Source organism: Bufo gargarizans, chromosome 6 (assembly GCF_014858855.1).
Source record: "Bufo gargarizans isolate SCDJY-AF-19 chromosome 6, ASM1485885v1, whole genome shotgun sequence".
Classification (NCBI taxonomy): domain Eukaryota; kingdom Metazoa; phylum Chordata; class Amphibia; order Anura; family Bufonidae; genus Bufo; species Bufo gargarizans.
Genome location: NC_058085.1, coordinates 98,665,822 through 98,684,619, shown reverse-complemented (window position 1 = coordinate 98,684,619; position 18,798 = coordinate 98,665,822). Strand labels below are relative to the sequence as shown.

Below are 18,798 nucleotides of genomic sequence, written 5' to 3'. Positions count from 1 at the left end.
TTGGGTGGTGTGCTGCACTCACTGGAATCGCTGCAAGCAATGAACATGTATCCTTTCTTCAGGCGGCATACGCACAACGCCACTGACTGTGGTTGTTTTCTCGCCAGTGCGTTGCTGGCCATGTGCATGTCCCGCATCCTTGGCGGGGTGCTTGCATTTTTGCTGGATGCGATGACGGCCGTGTGCATTACCCCGCCCCCTTCTGGGTGGAATACTGCTCTTTCGCCGGATGTGTTGCGGGCCATACACGGCCCTCCTCATCCATGGGCGAAAATTTGCACCCTCACGTGACCCATGGCTGTCCTTGATATGCTGTGCGGGACTCTTGCATGTTCTCCTTCATTGTGGAGTAGTTGCACTCTCACAGTATTCGGTGTTAGGTGGGTTATTGCGCACTCGCTTAATGCTAGGATAACCCCGTGCATGTCCCCCTTTCTCTGGGCGGACCTCCTGCGTTCCCGCTGGGTACTGTGCGGCCATGTGCATGGTCACCTTCTGGGCAAACTATGGTATGTTCTACTTCTCTCAAGTTGTTACTGGCCTTGGGCATCCCCCCTTTGGGACGGGCCTTTGCATTCTTACCAGCTGCAGTGTAGCCAGGTACATTTCCCCCTTTTCTGGGGGGCCTGCCTGCGTTTCCATCGCATGCCATACTGATGTCTTGTGCATAACTCCCTTTCAGGTTGTACTTTGCACTTCCGTTGATACTGTTGGACTCTGTGGCTGATCCCCTTCACTGGGTGACTATTTTTTTGCAGTGAGCGGAATTTTCTGGTGCGCTCTGTCCGTTGTTTGCGCCGTGTATGCCTTCTCCTCCCATAGGTGGGTTGGCCTTCTCACTGCTTGCGGGGCTGCTCGTACGTATGCCTCACTTCCTCCTGCGACATGCCCTTTTCTCTTGGGATGTGGTGCTTGTCACGGGCATTACACTCTTCTCTGAAGAGATCATTATGTCCACCTGTATAACCCTTGGGTGCTGTCATACAAACATTAAAAGAATGCCATTGTATTCAAAGGTGTATTCTTTAGATATGAGTAGATGGGCTCTACTTGCTCTCTACTTCGCCGAGCTGGGTGGTGCTCGTTCTCTGGTTTGGCCTGCATATTGTGGTCCCGTTGTGTCGGCATCCACCATGTCCGTTGGCCTTTCCACCTGGGGAGTGTTCGTGGTTCTTTGATACGTACCTTTTCGTTCTCCCGTGCACTCGCTTCCCGGCGCAAGTGGTCACTGGGTCGAGAGTGCCGTTTGCAGTGCCACTCGATTTCTGCGTTGGCTCTGGCGGGACTGCTGTTCCCTCGCCTACTACTGTTTCCTCCTCTTCGGGTGTCGTGCAGTATGAGTTTTTTCTTTTGGCGCCCGCTCTGCGATTCAGGCTGGTCCGCTACCGGGTTCGGGCCGCTTTTCTCGGGATGGTCACCCAACTTTTCTTGGGTGCCCGCTTACCCAGGTCCGTAGGACCTCCACCTTGGGTTCTTCAGGGTATTTGCCGTCTGCGTGGCTGTGAACCGGGCGTCTCAGTGAGCGGGGTTCTGCCTTTGAGCTGTCCTATGGCTCCCCTGTTGCCCACTCCTCCTTTCGGTTGGAGGGTGTTATGCCGGCCTCTGTCTCGACTGCCTTTTCTCGCCGGCTCTTCTTGGCTCCCGCTCGGTTCGGCTCGGCCCCCTCCGATGTGGCTTTTGCCCCGGCTGCGCTTCAGTGGCGGTTCCTTCGCTGCCCTCCCTTCTGGGGAGAGCTTGGTTGTTCATGTGGGTGGTTCTGATGTTCCTCTTGGCCTCGTACTGTCTCCCTTGTTCACTCTGGCGGTGACTAGGGAGGACTCCCATTCGGTCGAGATTGTCATTAGATCTCCCACACCGGGACTGTAGGACGTCTTCCTGTGGTGGCTACATCGACATGGACTTTGGCCTGTCTTGTCCTGGCGGTTGCTGGGCAGACCCTTCGGTTCCTTCCGTCTGTCCTTCTGCTCCCCCACTCCGGGTGGTTACAGGACAACGTTGCACGGGGGCCGACGGGTCCAGTTTTGCCGACCGTTCTGCCCGTGTTACTGGTCTGCGCCTGTTCGCATTGGGTTTTTTTCCCGCTTGCCCGGGCGACTCTAGCGGGCTCGCTGGTGTTCGCTCCTGGCCGTGGTTTGTCCAGGATCTGTTGTAGGACTTAGGGGTTTTACCGGGGGTTCTGTGGGAAGCTGGGCGTTCCCCCTCGCTGCCTTTCTCTCTCCATGGTTCTGTCCTTCTCCAGTCCGGCCTAGATCTGGGACTGGGACGCTGTTGCTTGAAGTGTCAAGTGTCAGCGCTGTCCTTCCCCTTTCAGCGTTCCCCGGCCCTCTGGGCCTGTCAGGACCCTCTTCCGTGGAGCGTCTTGGGGTTCCCTTGTACTGCCCCTGGGTACCGTCCTGGGCATTGCATACTGGGCTCTTGGCACTCCAATCTTTCCCTTGGAGCCGTTACAGAAGTTCTCTACTCCTTCTGTCCTGTACGGTTTTGTTTCCGTAGCCGTCGTGTCTCTGGCGGGTGCCTGGGTGGCGGCCCTTCTTGTTCCGAGCCTTCTCTTTCCTCAGGACAGGGCTGTTCTCCATCCCGTCTCTTCCTTCCTTCTGAAGGTGGTGTTTGTCTTTCATTTTAACGAGGCTTTCGTCCTCCCCTTCCCACCCCCGGGAACGGACACTTCACCGATTTGGGAGTTGTTTGGGCCTTGCGGTTTTTTTACTTGGAGATCTCCGACTTTTGTCGACGTTCGGTCTCTTGGTTTTCCAGGACGTCCGCGCAAAGGGTTGGTGGCCTCCAGGGTGGCTTTCCTCCGCTTTCTCACAGTGGTTATTGCTGTGGTTACCGCACCGAGGGCAGGGTTCTGCTTTTGGTGTCACCGTTCATTTCACCAGAGCGGTCGGTGCCTCCTGGGCCGGAGGCATTTGGCTTCGGCCATGCGTCTGGCGAGGCGGTCACTGGTCTTCCTTACAGCGTTCTACAGGGTGCATACTCTGGCTTCGGCAGATGCTGCCTTGGGCCGCCTGGTCTGCGGGCGGCTGTTTCTTGATGACTTCGGGTGCTTCGCCTTGGTGCTGTGGTCCCTCCCCCTTTTGGACTGCTTTTGAACGTCCCAAGGTCTTCTGTGTCCCCCAAGGAAACTGGGCGAGAAAACGAGATTTTTGTATAACTTACCAGTAAAATCTCTTTCTCGCTCTTTCCTTGGGGGACACAGCACCCACCCATTCTTTGTTTTTCTCTGCACGGTTTCCGAGTTGTTTTACCCGTTGGGTAGTTGGCTTGTTGGTTCCGCTTTTGGACTTTGCCTTTTTTCACTACTTGGACACGCAACTGGCAGCCTCTCTCTCCAGGCTGAGGGTATAGCTGTGGAGGAGGGGCTTAACAGTTTTCACTTAGTGTCACGCCTCCTATGGAGATGAGCTATACCCAAGGTCTTCTGTGTCCCCCAAGGAAAGAGCGAGAAAGAGATTTTACTGGTAAGTTATACAAAAATCTCGTTTTCAATGGGTCCGCAAAAAAAATGGAAGTTACTCCGTGTGCATTCTGTTTCTTGTATGTCCGTATTTCCTTTCCGCAAAAAAGAACATGTCCTATTATTGTCCACATTACGGACAAGGATGGGACTGTTTTATCATGGGCCAGCTGTTCCATTCCGCAAAATACAGAATGCAAACGGACGTCATCTGAAAATACATACAGTCGTTTGCATGAGGCCTTATTAGGATGAGTGTTTGTATGTCCAAATTCTAATCCCCGATCCTCGTGCCATAACGGGTGTAGTTTCATCCCTGGCAGTGGGGAAAGGAGGTGAACTGCTTGCTGATATTGGCTGCATCTATTTTAATAAGGGCTTATTCACATGATGCAGTCAAATCACAGTTTGTTGCCACAAAACCACTTTATTTTGCCATGATTTACAGGGACTGCGGCAATAAACTGCAAGTTTTCCACACCACGTGAATAGACCCTGAATGTACGTCAAGTTAAATATGAAAAATATTACTGTTTATAATCCGTATAATGGTATGTAATGTTCATATAGTAATAACGGAATAAGCTATAGGATTGACCACAAATGCTGCACATTTCTTCATTACAGGTTTGGGTCAGAGGCAAAGGTTGTTCATTTTATAGGTACGCCAAAGCCCTGGAATTGTAAATATAACCCACAAACCAAATGCATTGTAGAGGAGGAATCACTGAGCGGGCAGCAGCACCTTTCATTCCTCATCATCTGGTGGGAGATTTACATCTCTGACGTTTTACCTTTATTAATGGGACAAGAGGAGCTGGACGGCACAGATAAGGTAAATGTGTAGCTGTTTTTGTCTGTGTCAGAGTATTTTTTATTTAGTAGTAAGGGTACTTTCACACTAGTGTTATTCTCCGTCCTAAATTCCGGAACACTTGCCGGAATGCGGATCCGGCATTTTTTTCCATTGACATGCATTAATGCCGGATCCGGCCCCGAGTGTTCCGGCAAAACGGATCCGGCATTGCGGTCTGCGCATGCTCAGACAGCAAAAAATGTGAAAATGCCAGATACGTTTTTCCGGAGAGACGGAGGCTGCATTTCAAGGCATTTCTCATACGGATCAGGATCCTGATCCGTATGACAAATGCCATCAGTTTGCATGCGTTTTGACGGATCCGGCAGACAGTTCCGGCGACGTAACTGCCTGCCGGAATCCTCTGCCACAAGTGTGAAAGTACCCTTAGAAACCCAAGTAGCGACACTCACCATAATGTTCACTTTGCAGCTTTATTGGAAATACAAAAGGGATGGGACACAGGCAATGCACAAAAAATCAGGCAACAGCTATTTCGCTTGACAATGTGCAAGGTGCGCGAAACGGCTGTTGCCTGATTTTTTTGTGCAGTGCCTGTGTCCCATCCCTTTTGTATTTCCAAAAAGTGAACATTATGGGGAGTGCCGCTAGTTGTGTTTCTTACTACTAAGTATTTATACGAATCTATTGAGCAGAGCACCACTTAATATCACTATTGATCTAGTGCTGGCTGCGGTTTTTTTTCTTAACTTTTATTGTATTTATTATACCCACTTATATAGCATTAAATATTACACAACGCTTTACAGACATTAGCATCACACTGTCCCCAGCTCACAATCTAAGTTCCCTATCAGTATGTCTTTGGAGTGTGGGAGAAAACCCACGCAAACACGGGGAGAACATACAAACTCCATGCAGATGTTGTCCTTGGTCGGATTTGAACCCAGGACCCCAGCGTTGCAAGGCACCAGTGCTAACCACTGAGCCTCCATGCTGAGTAGAACGAGCACAGTTAACCCCTTAGAGAGCAGGCTGTCTATGGCCCTTAAGTTAATTTCACACAAGCGGATAGCATCCGGACTGAATCCTGACTCATATATTTGAACGGGTCTGTGCACACGAGCATCGTTTTTCACGCATCATTTCTGCGTTCAGGAAAAATCTCAGCATGTTCTATATTGGCTGTTTAAAAAAACAGAAGGCATCCAGATAAGTTTTTCACTGATGGTGGTTAGGAGAAGATGAGTGTTATTCTTCAGTTTTTCTTCACGCCTGTGAAAAATTGATGCAATCCGGACAAAAAAAATCACAGGCAAAGCTGATTAAACTTGCATTAAAAAAACTGCAGTTTTTTCACTGAACAGACCATGACTCATTCTTCAATCGTTTCAAATAAATAGGCCACAGCACTCTTTTCAAATAATGGCAGGGGTGGGTGCACGTCCGGGTTGTGTTCTGTAGCTCCACCTCATTCTTCATCACTCATGTGAAACAGGCCTTAAAGGGATTGTGCCATAAACTACTTTTTACGCTCTAAGTGTATTTGCATCAATTTCTCTAGCTCCCATTCCTCTTTGGGTATTTTTTTTCAAATTTACCTCATTTGCAGTTTTCTCTTATCCCCCATGCTTGAATCCTACTTCCTGGTGTGTCATGTGCCTGCTATCCCATCTTAGGGCAGTGAGATGTGTCCTGACATCAGCAGATCATGTGACACTAACCATGCCCCGTTGTTCTTATTGATAACTCCTCCTGCAGGACGTAACCTACAGCAAATATCAAAACTGATTTTCCGCAAGGGCACAATGGTAGGCTAATAACTTTAGAATAAGGCAGTTTGGATACATGGTGGCAGTTGGGGAAAGTGATATAACAGCGATATCTGTTGAGCGGGATACATTTATATTAGAGCACAACTCATTTAAGGGGTTGGTATTCCAATAACAGCAAGTTTTCAAGTTATTAGTTAACTATTAGATTACTGGTGATCCGATTTCTGAGATTTGTAACAATCCCGTGAACAAGGATCCGACATCCCCTGTTTAAATGGAGCAGCGGTCAAGCATGCACATTCTGCTCCATTCATACTCTATGGGACTGTTGGAGAAACCCAGCACCAGCACTTAGCGATCTCCAGCTGGCCCATCTTACCATAACTATTTCTAGTTTTAGTTTGTGTAGTTGTATGAGGCCTTGCTATTTACAGGACTAATGTTAGCGGAGTTTAGACATGTTTTATACCTCCCTCAGCATTTTTGAGATGTGTCTCAAAATGGGGTGTTGCTAAATGCTTAAAAACTTGCCAAGTTTATGTATAATCTGATTAATTTTCATGAAATAAAAAGTATGTCACCTAATCATATAGACAGTGAAGTATGGAGGCAAACAGAGAGACCGATGACAAGCAGTAGTGTAGCAATAAAAATGGAATATTAACAAAGTACTATTGTTGGAGCCCCTGACCTGCCATATAGCTGTGAAGGAAAAAAAGCAAGCACAAATGATGGAAACTATAAGTGCAAAGTAATCCTAGAAAATATGTCAACTTTATTAAAGGGGTTGTCCCACGAAAAATATTCTGCAGTTTTCAAACCAGCACCTGGATCTGAATACTTTTGTAATTGTGTGTAATTAAAAATTTCGCATAGCCACTGAGTTATTCAATAAACTGCATCTGTATAGCGCTACCTGCTGTTTGTTTTTTTCTTATTTCTTTGACCTGCTCACTGAGAAGGCCGCACATGCTCAGTTTCATCTTTCAACTGCCTCCTGAGCTGTGATAGGCAGAGCTGAGACACACCCCCTTAGCTGTGATAGGCAGAGCTGAGACACGCCCCCCCTAGCTGCAGCACAAAAGACACTCCCCTTGAGCTGTCAGCTTGATATAAATCTAGCAGAGCATTGAATGGGAAGATCTCTGGATCCATGTGATGTACAGGGCTGGTTCTAGCTTTGTTAGAAAGAGGTTGTCACTTACTATATGATGTCTGATTTTCATTTTTTTTTACATTCGTTATGGAAAACGCCTTGAACGGAGTGCACCATTTTTTTTCTACAGCATCAATTTGGAAGAATTGAAGTTCAGGTGAAAAATGATAATCCATCCTCCGACTGCTCCGAGGAAGTTCATTCAGACGATCCTGAGAGCCCTGTAAGTCCCTATCTGTGTCTGGTGGTGCTATTTTATACAAATAAATTGGGGAGATTCATCAAGGCTGGCGTCCCGATACACCAGTTTTGATCCCCTGTGCTGGGGATTAGTCGCATCTCGGATCTTCCTTCCCCTAGAAACTCAAGTCTATTCCAGCCAGGGTTTGGTGTAGACTTGAGCTATGACCTATGGCAGGGATCAGCAACTTCCAGCACTCCAGCTGTTGTCAAACTACATCTCCCATCACGCACACTTGTTTGGTTGTTCTCTTAACTCCCACAGAAGTGAAAGGAGCATGCTGGGAGTTGTAGTTTCACAACAGCTGGAGTGCCGAAAGTTGCTGATCTCTGACCTACCGCATAAGTTATAGTAAATCCAGAGGGCCGCATGAGGTCCTCCCTCCAGTTAATTGGCCGACTAGCTCTAAAAGTCAAAAATTATGGTACAAATATGGGGTCCATAATTTGAGACTTTTTTTACACCACAATAGTAGCATAAATAGCTTAAAGGAAATCTGTCACATGGATTATCACTAATAAAGTAAAACTATTCTCCTGGGCTGAGACTCCACCTCCCCATCAGTGCTGTTGTCGCCCCTCCCCTAGTTACATCACTGACGCGAGGTAACGCCGCCCACACTTGCCTTCAGGTTCGCAGAGAAATCTTGCGCAGGCGCATGCAAAGTGACACATTTGAGGCAGACATAAAGCATGCAGGCAGTCTTCGGTACTGCGCCTGTGACAGATTTCTTTTAATAAATGTCTCCCATCGTTTGGATGTATTACTGCAGTATTTAGTCTTGATATAGGATAGTCCCAGTTAAGGTTGACCTCATGCAGAAAATTCTCCCTCAGGAATGGTTTCTAAGGCCTCAAATTGCGGATCCGCAAAACACGGATGGCGTCCGTGTGTGTTCCGCAATTTGCGGAACGGCACAGACAGCCATTGATATAACTGCCTATTCCTGTCCGGACAAGAATAGGACAGGTTATATTTTTTTTTGAGGACCACGGAACGGAGCAACGGATGCGGACAACACACAGAGTGCTGTCCGCATCTTTTGCGGCCCCATTGAAGTAAATAGGTCCACATCCAAGCCGCAAAAACTACGACTCAGATGCGGACCAAATCCACGATCGCGTGCATGAGGCCTTATTGTGTGCTTGTCCTCAGCAGTCCCTCCTGTATTGTGAGCAGGGCTAATACATTAGATCACATTCACAAAATGGGCCAGAAAAGTGACCTAGTAGTAAGGTGTGCTGCATATACCACACGTACAGGAGGTTTGTGACATTATGGTAGATTTGAAAAAGATGCGTCAGAGGCACTTGGTCAGGAGAGCAGTATAATAAATGTGTATCAGGCCACAACCCAGCAGTGTGTTAGGGTTAGGCCACAGGTTTCCATCCCAAATCTGCTGCAAAATCAATGTGATTTAACCTCTACAGCAAAGGGGTAAAATCCACTGCATTTCTGCTGCAACATAACGAGTAAACCGCAGATGTAAAAGTCAGCAGAACACTCATTGTTCTACCACATGTGGATGAAGTTTTCAAAATCCCATCCCCCCTTCAAGTCTAAGTTCCCATCAATTCCGCTGCTGGCCATAGGGGATTTTAATATGTATCTTAATGGCTCCTGGGATAAATTCCGTAATGGGCTGGGAACATGCTCCGCTGCTTCTACTTCTCTGGCGCGGTTGTTGTCAGAGGTGGATCTATGTGATATATGGAGAACTTTGTATCCTACACAACGTCAATTTTCCTGTCATTCCACCACACATGGTTCCTTGTCCAGAATAGACTTGGCTATTGGATCCTTATCGTTAGTGGCCCTGACAAAGAAAATTTTGTATCTACCTCGTAGCATATCTGACCATTCTCCATTATTGATAACTCTGGAAGTAGGTCCCCAGACACATGTTGTTAGACCTATTTGGCGCTTGAACCCATTCTGGTTGTCAATAGTGGATACTGGTACTGTGATATCCGGGGCTTTGGCTGATTTTTTGTCTATTAATGTGGGCTCGGCGTCGCTAGATGTGGTGTGGGATGCTATGAAGGCATATGTGAGGGGGCTCTACATTAAACATATCAGCGTTAAAAAATCTAAAAGTCGTGCTCTGGACAAGGAACTCTCAAATCGGGTTACGCATTTAGAGGCTGATTATGTTGCACAGCCCACGGTAGCTGGGGAGCTGCGATGGAAGGAAGCCCAGAATCTTCTGAAGGAACATATACAGGCTAGAGCGGAGGATAAAAGGTTGTTTACGACCCAAAGATATTTCGCTGAAGGTGAAAGTGCAGGTCATTTGTTAGCTGTGATTTCTAGGGCTCAGCAGGGTCCTTCTTCTATCACCTCACTTAGGGGAGGGAATGGACAAATGGTGGTGGGGAATGAGAACATTCTGGAAGAATTCTATGTACACTTTAAAGAGGTTTATAGGTCCAGGCTGGTCGCCACTGATTCCTGTAGGTCTGGATATTTGGAGGGAATTGAAATGCCTGTCCTGTCTGAGGAGAATAGGGCGATCCTTGAGGAGGATATTACGTTGGAGGAATTGGAAGAGGCACTAAAGTCCTTGCCTAATGAGAAGGCACCGGGTGGAGATGGTCTCCCTGGGGAATTCTATAAAAAACATGGAGAACTGCTACTTCCGCACCTGCTTGCAGTATTTAAGCATGCTTTTGGTAGAGGTATTTTGCCTTCCTCCATGAGAGAGGCTATAGTTGTAGTAATACCCAAACCGGGTAAGGATCCAGCTTTGGTAGATTCGTATAGGCCCATTTCTCTCCTGACGGTTGATGTTAAACTCTTGGCAAAAATTCTAGCTAATCGATTAAATAGAGTTATTCATACCATTATTCATGATGACCAGTCCGGTTTTATGCCTGGTAAATCCACGGCTTTGAATCTTAGGAGGCTATTCCTGAACCTCCAGTTAGAGGGTAGGGATGTGTCGGATAACAGGGCCGCGGTGGTCTCTCTTGATGCTGCCAAGGCTTTTGACAGTGTTGAGTGGGATTACTTGTGGGCGGTCATGGCTAAAATGGGCTTCGGAATGGATTTTATGAAGTGGGTTAAACTTTTGTACTGTGAACCCAGGGCTAGAGTACGAGTTAACGGGCATTTATCGTCAACTATTGCTTTGGAGAGGGGGATTGTTATTGTTTGCGATAGCCATTGAACCCTTAGCTTGTATCCTGCGTTCTACTTCTTCTGTGGGTGGGTTATTGCGGGGCTCAGTGGAGGAGCGAGTATCGTTATATGCGGATGATACATTGATATATGTGAACGATCTGGAAAAGTATATGGATGCAGTAATATCTGTGGTGTCTCAGTTTGGCGACCAGTCTGGATTACTAGTAAACTGGGATAAGTCAGTGATTCTTCCAGTATCCTCTCAAGTACCGTCACGCACTGCTGCCTTCTCCGGACTTAAGGTGGTGCAATCCTTTAAGTATCTTGGGGTAACAGTGTCCATGAACCCTGCAGATTATATTACCAGTAACCTCCTACCCTTGTTGGAGAAATTTAAACATAAGATCACAGTGTGGCATAAACTGCCTCTGTCAGTGATAGGAAGGGGAAATTTGTTGAAAATGATCCTTATGCCGCAATTGCTTTATGTCCTGCACAACTCCCCTGTTTGGATTCCCGTGCATTACTTTCACAAAATTTTACGATTGTTTCGTTTTTTTCTGTGGAAAAGTAATAGGGGGAGGATAAAGTATGAAACGCTACAGAGGAACAAAGATGCAGGGGGACTTGCTCTGCCCAACCCTTTACTCTATTTTCTGTCGGCCCAATTGCAGCATTTTAAAGGGTGGGGAGTGGGGGGTAGCCCAGGTATGAAGAGTGGACGATTGATGGAGTGGGCGTCGAATAGATCTCCCCCATTGACGGCCATTGAAGGTAGGGTAAAGGAAGATGTGGGGCGTATCCCAATACTAGTGCTCATGAGGAAAGTCTGGTGTAAAACCAAACATATCTTGGGATTAGAGGGGTACGTCAATATCTCGCCTATTTGGAGGAACCCAGCACTGCCAGAGTTGGAAGGTCTAACTGGGTTTTCTGGGTGGAATAACAAGGGAGTATGGAATTTGGGCCATATCTTCTCAGGTGGGGTATTGAAGCAATATCAACAGCTGTGCTCGGAGTTTAGGCTTCCTTCCTCGCAGTTCTATAGATATCTTCAGCTCAGGCATGCACTAGACGCTCAGGCTAAAGTGGCCCCAATAGTATTTACGTCCACTCATGCGCTGAATACAGTGGTGGCTGCTGGTTCGGTGAAAGGGGCAATCTCCGTGATGTATCAGGCCTTGCTAGAGGATTTTCTTAAGGGATACCCGCTAAAATGTAGACAGCAATGGGAAAAAGATTTGGGTGGGCTTACAGATGCGCAATGGTCAGAGGTAGTGGCGCTTACTCCCAATCTATCTCTCAGTGAGGCGGCACGTCTCTCCCAGCTGTATCTAGTGCACAGAGTATATAGGACTCCGGTATTTCTACATAAAGTGGGTTGCAGGGATAGTCCCGATTGTCCGAAATGTGGTAGCGCCGAAGCTGATCTTCTGCATATGTTATGGTCATGCCCTTCATTGTCCTCTTATTGGAGAGCAATACTACATCTTGTTAATAAGGTACATAGTACTAAATTTAAAATGGATCCAAAAATTTGTATTCTGGGAATACTGCCAGAGGAAAATTTGCAGTCTACAGTAGCTACGGGAATAGAAAGGATGCTTTATCAGGCGAGGAAGACTATCGCAGCAAAATGGATACTGGGGATACCCCCGGAAGTACCGGAGTATGTTGCTAGAATGAATGTGGTAGTGCGTCTTGAGAGGGGTGTATACCAGAAAAGAAAATGCTTGACTAAATTTGAGGCTATTTGGGGTAGCTGGATAGATAGGTCGGGATGCTGTAGTCCTTGGCTAGCATTGACGAGGAGTGCTTTGATTGCCCGGTAAGGCTGATCTGGGGAAGTGACTGTGTACAACCTGGTGTTAGGTGGAATGTGTGGTGTATGATTGTTGGTGTCTGATGTGTGATGTGTGACCGTGGACTGAGTGCTATATCTGTTTGGGAGTTTACTTACTTGGGGCTCATGGCCTGTAATGTATATTGAGTTCAATCGAACAGGTGCCGATAGAATGAGGAGAAAAGGAATTTGGAGGTAGTTATGCTCTTATTGCAATGATGTCCTGCTCTTGGAAAGTTTGGGAGGGGAGGGGGGAGGGGGCTGTTGATAGGGATGTTTGTTGAGGGAGAAAACAATTAGATAAATAAAGGTCTAGATCTAATGTGTATATTCCTACGATGTCTCATGGTCATAGGATGTATATTATGTAAAATGTGCATATGTAATATTTTGTACTCTTACCTTTTGTACCTAATGTCTTTTGATGACTGGATATTTGATTTGACTGTCATTTGATGATGAAAAAGGAAAAATTTGATAATAAAAAATTATCTGATTCAAAAAATCCCATCCCCATGTATTGTACTGTCATTTGCTGCAAATTTGCAGTGCAGAATCCATGTCACAAATAAGCCACGTCTGAACTCACCCGTAGAAGTCCTCAGTTGTTTAAAATTACAACAGGTTTCAGGACTCTTGTACGCCAATTTTTCATTGATAAATCTGCCCCATTGTATTCTACTATCACATTTATTGTCCCTGTTCTGGTGGAAAATGAATCACAGTTATGCATCTAACCGCTGTCTTTCTAGCAACCCAGTAGTAGTACTGAGCAGCCTGCACTTGATGAGAGTCTTCAAGGTCAAGACCTGCTCCCCTCCCAACTCAGCCCTGAGCCTGTAACTCAAGACTCCTTCCATATGGTATTTCCGTTGGCTCTCCTCCATCATCACCTGCTTCTTCTTTGCTCTTACTAGATGTATATATAGTATCATTGTCATTCTTTTTATGCAATCAGGCTACTTTTTCCATTGTCATTTTCTTTTACTGTATGCAGTAACACCATGGAATAAAATATATTAACATTAATCAGCAGTTATCCACTGCTACATAGAAGGGGTATTCCCATTTATAAGGGTAACTGTACACATTGTGGATTACAATAAATCAAATACCTTTCACTTAGCGATCCATTGTTGCAATCCATGTGCAAATCAGCAGTCAAGTGCGCCAAGGGAGGGTCCAAGCCACTCTGTGCACCCTTGATACCCTGCCTCCTCTGCCAGCCCCACCTTCTCCTTCTTGATTGACAAGACCAAGCGAGATGACTATGCAGGAACCTAGCCCTGTTAATCAAAAAGGAGACATTGTGCCTGGTTTATCTGATGACAGACTCCTAGTGGGGTAGAGGTCCCGTCAGCATTTCTTCTGCATGTCCCTGGCTGGGCATACAACTGCATGTACTGCAGCTGTGTTATGAAGTAGGATCAGTGGGGTCCCCGACAGTCAGACCCCCAGCAATCGGCTGTAGCAATTCTTCCTATGGTAGGAAAACCCCTTTAAAGTTTTAAATGAAAGAATGAAATGAAAAACAACCAGTTACTGTATTACATATTCCACAAGCCATGTTTTTCAGTGTCCAGTGGCTAAGCTATTGTTTTTTAACATTTTGAGGGGAACCTGGTATAAAAAAAAATGACCCGAACTCTGTACAAAATGGGACATTTTGCTATAATCCATCAGCTGATGTTGTGGTACATATAAGTGTTTTATTTTTGGTGTTATTGATAAGTACTGCATGCCTTTAAAGCTGTTAAAGGGTGTGTATACTCTCCACTGACCACTACAACTGCTGGATTTACTATAGACTTAGGCCTCATCCACATTTCCGTGTCAGTGTCACGTCCAAAAAAGCGTACAGGTTTCATCCGTTTTTACCACCCATGTGTCATTCGTAATTCACTGACGTTGCTCAGCTGAGAATTAATTTCAAAAGAATCTCATATTAATCTATAGTGAAAAACGGACACAAGACACTGTCGGGACACAAAACGGATGTGTGTCAGTGATTTTCATGGACCCATAGACTTCAATGGGCGCTCTTGGTCCGCATCACGGATCAAAGTATGTCCCCGTGATTTATTTTTACTGACCCAGTCAGTTAAAAAAATACTGAAATGTGAACAGGCACATTTAAATCAATGGGTATGTGTGCTGTTCGTAGAAAAAGCGTCATTACGGAAATGTGAACGAGGCCTTACTGATATTTTTCACCGTAGAACTGTGTTGCTCTAAACAACCAATCAGAGCTTAGTTTTATTTCTTAAAAATGAAATATGCACTGCGATTGGTTGCTATAAGCGACCCGACCACTGCGTTTGTTTCCGCATTCACATGCATAGAGCGATTCTGTGAACCTGAAAAGTATACAACCCCTTTAAGAGAAAAAAAATAAAAGTTTAATTAATTCTGAAGTAATTTTCTATTGCTCAGTTATATCAGATTATTGAGAATGATACCAGATTATTATCTGCCCAAACCTACATCAAATTCATAGTATGAAAAATGAAAGGAGCAGAAGGATGCGGCACTTTATTATGCGTTTCCCCTTGAAGGTGGAAAAAGCCTTCTGTGGACCACGTCTGGGCCCATTCATATGAATATTTCACCTAGTTTTTGAGTGATATCATTGTAAATAATTTACTGACTGGTGCTTCTCATAAGCGAAAGCATGGCAGGAGGTCTCAGTGGACACCTTATGGGCAGCTTCCTTAAACCAAAAAGATGAACACAGGGGCTTCCAGCTGTAGACCCCAAAAGATCAAATAGTACCGTGGAGGAGCCGTAATCTGATATGAGTTTGACCAGATCCCCAAAAAAATCCCTGAAAATTATTATTTCACATATCATATACTCTCAAGCCTATCAATTTATACTTGATGTATGATTATTATTGGTTTTATTATTCAGCCTCACCTCTCCAAGTCTGTTTCGGAATTATCCATCCAAGAAGCTGAAGAAGCTCTGATAACGGAGGAAGAACGCAGGAATTGGGAAGAAGGGCGCATTGACTACATGGGAAAGTATTCTTTCGACAATATCCAGAAGAAGCTAGATCGGTTTTTACAGTGATGTCTCTTCCATTAGTTCTACCAAGTTGCTGTGTATGAGAACTTTTTTTTCATTATTTATTGTGCAGTGGAAGAATTATGTTTTAGATTTATTTACTTTACTTACATTTTTGAAAATGAATTGGCAATTTTAAAAAATTTATTTTTTTGGTCGAGCTTCCATTATTAATATTATATAAAACTGCAATTGTACTCAAGTGTCTCATTTAAATCCAGAACATTTTAGAGGATATAGAGTTCCTTCAAATATGCTTCTTGCACACAATTGTATGTATTTTATGGTCTGCAAAATACAGATGATGTTCATGTTGCATCCAAATTATTATTATTTTTTTGCGGACCTATTGCCTTCAATGGGACTATGGTCCGCATTTTGCAGCCAAGAATAGGACATGTTCTGATTTTTGCAGGACGGACATATGGCAGCTGAAGTTGAATGGAAAATCCCAGCAGACGTGACTTGATGCTCATAGAATTTTATTATCATAAATCAATATGTTCCATCATCTAGGACGCGTTTCGGCTAGACTGCCTTTTTCAACAAGTAGATGTACATTGTGAGTAGCAGATATATATACACACACATCAATGGTTGAGGATAGGGAACCTCCCAGTGACATCAACGCCCATAAGGGACGGTACATTCATGGTAACATAGTAACAAAGAATCAATCAATCAAACAGACGGCACGGGTGTTAGAACACATAATAGTAATCATAATAGATAGTAGACGGTAAATACCAGCATAGCAGAGAAAATTCTTCATTAGGTAGTAGATGTCTAGAAAACAATAATGCATAAATTAATATTAGATGGTAAGCAGAAAGTGCACAGCTGAACAGAACCAGAACTCAAATGTGCATAATTTCATAATCTCTGTTGAGACCCCTTGGATGTAGGGTATCCAGGGTATGGATCCAGTAGGCCTCCCGACGCAATAGAAGTTTTTTTATGTCACCTCCCCGTCTGGGTCTAATGACCCGCTCTATAACCTGAAACTTCAATTGAGCAATTGTATGGTTATGTTTCTCAAAATGGGAAGGGATGGGTAAAAGTAGATTCTTGGTCCTAATAGTTGACTTATGCTTGCCAATCCGATGTCTAATGCTCTGCATTGTTTCCCCAATATATAGCAACCCACATGGACATTTTATCAAGTATATAACATTGGCTGATTCACACGTGAAAAAGCCATCCACTGGGTATGTACGTCCAGTATGTGGGTGATATACCGTATTTTCCGCCCTATAAGACGCACCGGCCCATAAGACACACCTAGGTTTTTGAGGAGGAAAATAAGAAAAAAAATATTTTGAACCAAAAGGTGTGCTTTTGGTGGGTTTTGAACTAATTGTGGTCTGTGGGTGGCACTGTTATGGGGATCTGTGGGTGATGCACTGTTATGGGGGATCTGTGGGTGACACTTATGGGGGATCTGTGGGTGACACTTATGGGGGATCTGTGGGTGGCTCTTATGGGGGATCTGTGTATGACAGTTATGGGGGGGATCTGTGGATGACACATATATAGCATATTATGCTATGTGTCATCCACAGATCCCCTCCATAAGTGTCCCTGTAGTGAATGACCCTCAATACACGGGCTGGGGGCCGGCATCTGCTTTTATAATGACAGCGGGGCCCGTGCAGTGACTATTCTACTACACGGGCCCCGCTCACTGTATAATTGTATCTCTAATAGTTAATGGTTACCGTATGTATATAATCGCATAAGGAGCGCTGTGTATTACCGGTACTTCCAACTACAAGCGCTCGCCGAGAGGAGGGAGGAGGCAGGCCGGGAGGACAGGCGCTGGCAGCGTGAGTCATACGTCATGCGCCCATGCCGCCTGCTTCATTCATAAAGTGGGCGGCGCATGCGCGTGATGTATGACTCACACTGCCAGCGCCCACCCTCCCAGCCTGCCTCCTCCCTCCTCTCGGCGAGCGCTTGTAGTTGTAAGTACCGGTAATACACAGCGCTCCTTATGCGATTATATACATACGGTAACCATTAACTATCAGAGATACAATTATACAGTGAGCGGGGCCCGTGTAGTAGAATAGTCACTGCACGGGCCCCGCTGTCATTATAAAAGCAGATGCCGGCCCCCAGCCCCTCCTCCCTCACAGCTTGAAAACAAGGCAAAATCAGCAGCATTCGCCGTATAAGACGCACTGCTATTCCCCCCCCCCCCCCCCCCCCCCCCACGATAAATACAGTATATTAGGCCCTTTGATTATGTTAGAGCACTGGAAGCAATGCAGACACGGAAAAGTTCCCTTCCGCTGTGTGGCCAGTACACTCTGTTTGAGGGTACCACGAGTACTCCCAATATCCGCACGTACTAGTTTATCCCTGTAACTTTGGTTCTTTTTATTGCAAATAAGGGGCGGATTTTTGAATTCGTCAATCTGGGGGTACGCTTTTTCTAACAAATGCCAGTGTTTCCTTACAACATTATCTAGTTTCTTGTTAAATGGATGGTATTTGTGGATCAACGCCACTCTTGGGTTTTTATCTTGTTCTTTATCAGAACTACCAGGGGTTTCTAATTCACTTAGAGTCTTTGTTAGAATTGAGGGTGGATACCCTCTTTCTTCAAACCTCATGGTCATTTCTTCAATTCCCTCTTTGCAACCCCTTGTGCTATAATTGGGATTTATTTTCCTCCACCATACTCACCGCTAATCATCAGGAGAGTGATTTCCTTTCTTGCTGACCTGCCGGACATTCCAACAATACTGCTCGGAGATTAATATTATTTTTTTCCAAAACATTTTATTTCATTTCCAAATATAGAATAATTATTCAGACATACAGTTACATAAAATAAAGTATACATATCACATGTCTCAGGTATCATTCAACATCAATGGTATTTCGTCTTTCCAATTTCGCCATACCCCATATACTGACAGTGACAATGGAAAAGCAATACGTCTGAAAAAAAAAAAGTAATGCATAACACAGAAATAACTGCAATAACAGAGTTTGTGTGTCTTCCACTGACAAATGCTTTGCAATAAATTTCGACCATTTATTTAAAAAGGCTGTTGAGCTCCTATTCTTATTTGATTCTGCCTCTAATTGGTCCATTAGCAGGAAGTACCGCATTAGACTGTGAAATTCCGTACCTGTGGGAATATGTGACTCTAGCCATTTGTGTAATAAGCATTTCAATGCTACTAGTAATACCCCATCTATTAGTTTGGGTACTTGGATTGTGTCTGGAAAAACATGAAATAGAACTACTTCTGGTTCACATGGTAGATCAATATGCCAAGTGTCCTTAATCCAAGACAGCAGCCACT

General features: G+C 45.1%; 1 protein-coding gene across 3 annotated transcripts in view; it reads left to right on the top strand.

The window, feature by feature from the left end:
- LOC122940723 (glycogenin-2-like) overlaps nucleotides 1-15,796 on the top strand; it is a 48,733-nt gene extending 32,937 nt beyond the window's left edge. The window contains exons 7-10 of one of the 3 annotated variants that reach the window (XM_044297445.1): nucleotides 4,085-4,292; nucleotides 7,336-7,428; nucleotides 13,165-13,275; nucleotides 15,323-15,796. In XM_044297445.1, the coding sequence (XP_044153380.1) occupies nucleotides 4,085-4,292; nucleotides 7,336-7,428; nucleotides 13,165-13,275; nucleotides 15,323-15,484 (574 nt within the window). In that variant the 3' untranslated portion in view covers nucleotides 15,485-15,796. Of the gene's footprint in view, nucleotides 1-4,084; nucleotides 4,293-7,335; nucleotides 7,429-13,164; nucleotides 13,332-15,322 lie in introns of all 3 variants that reach the window. The other 2 variants (XM_044297446.1, XM_044297447.1) reach the window with 2 other exon arrangements.
- Nucleotides 15,797-18,798: the final 3,002 nt, after the last annotated feature.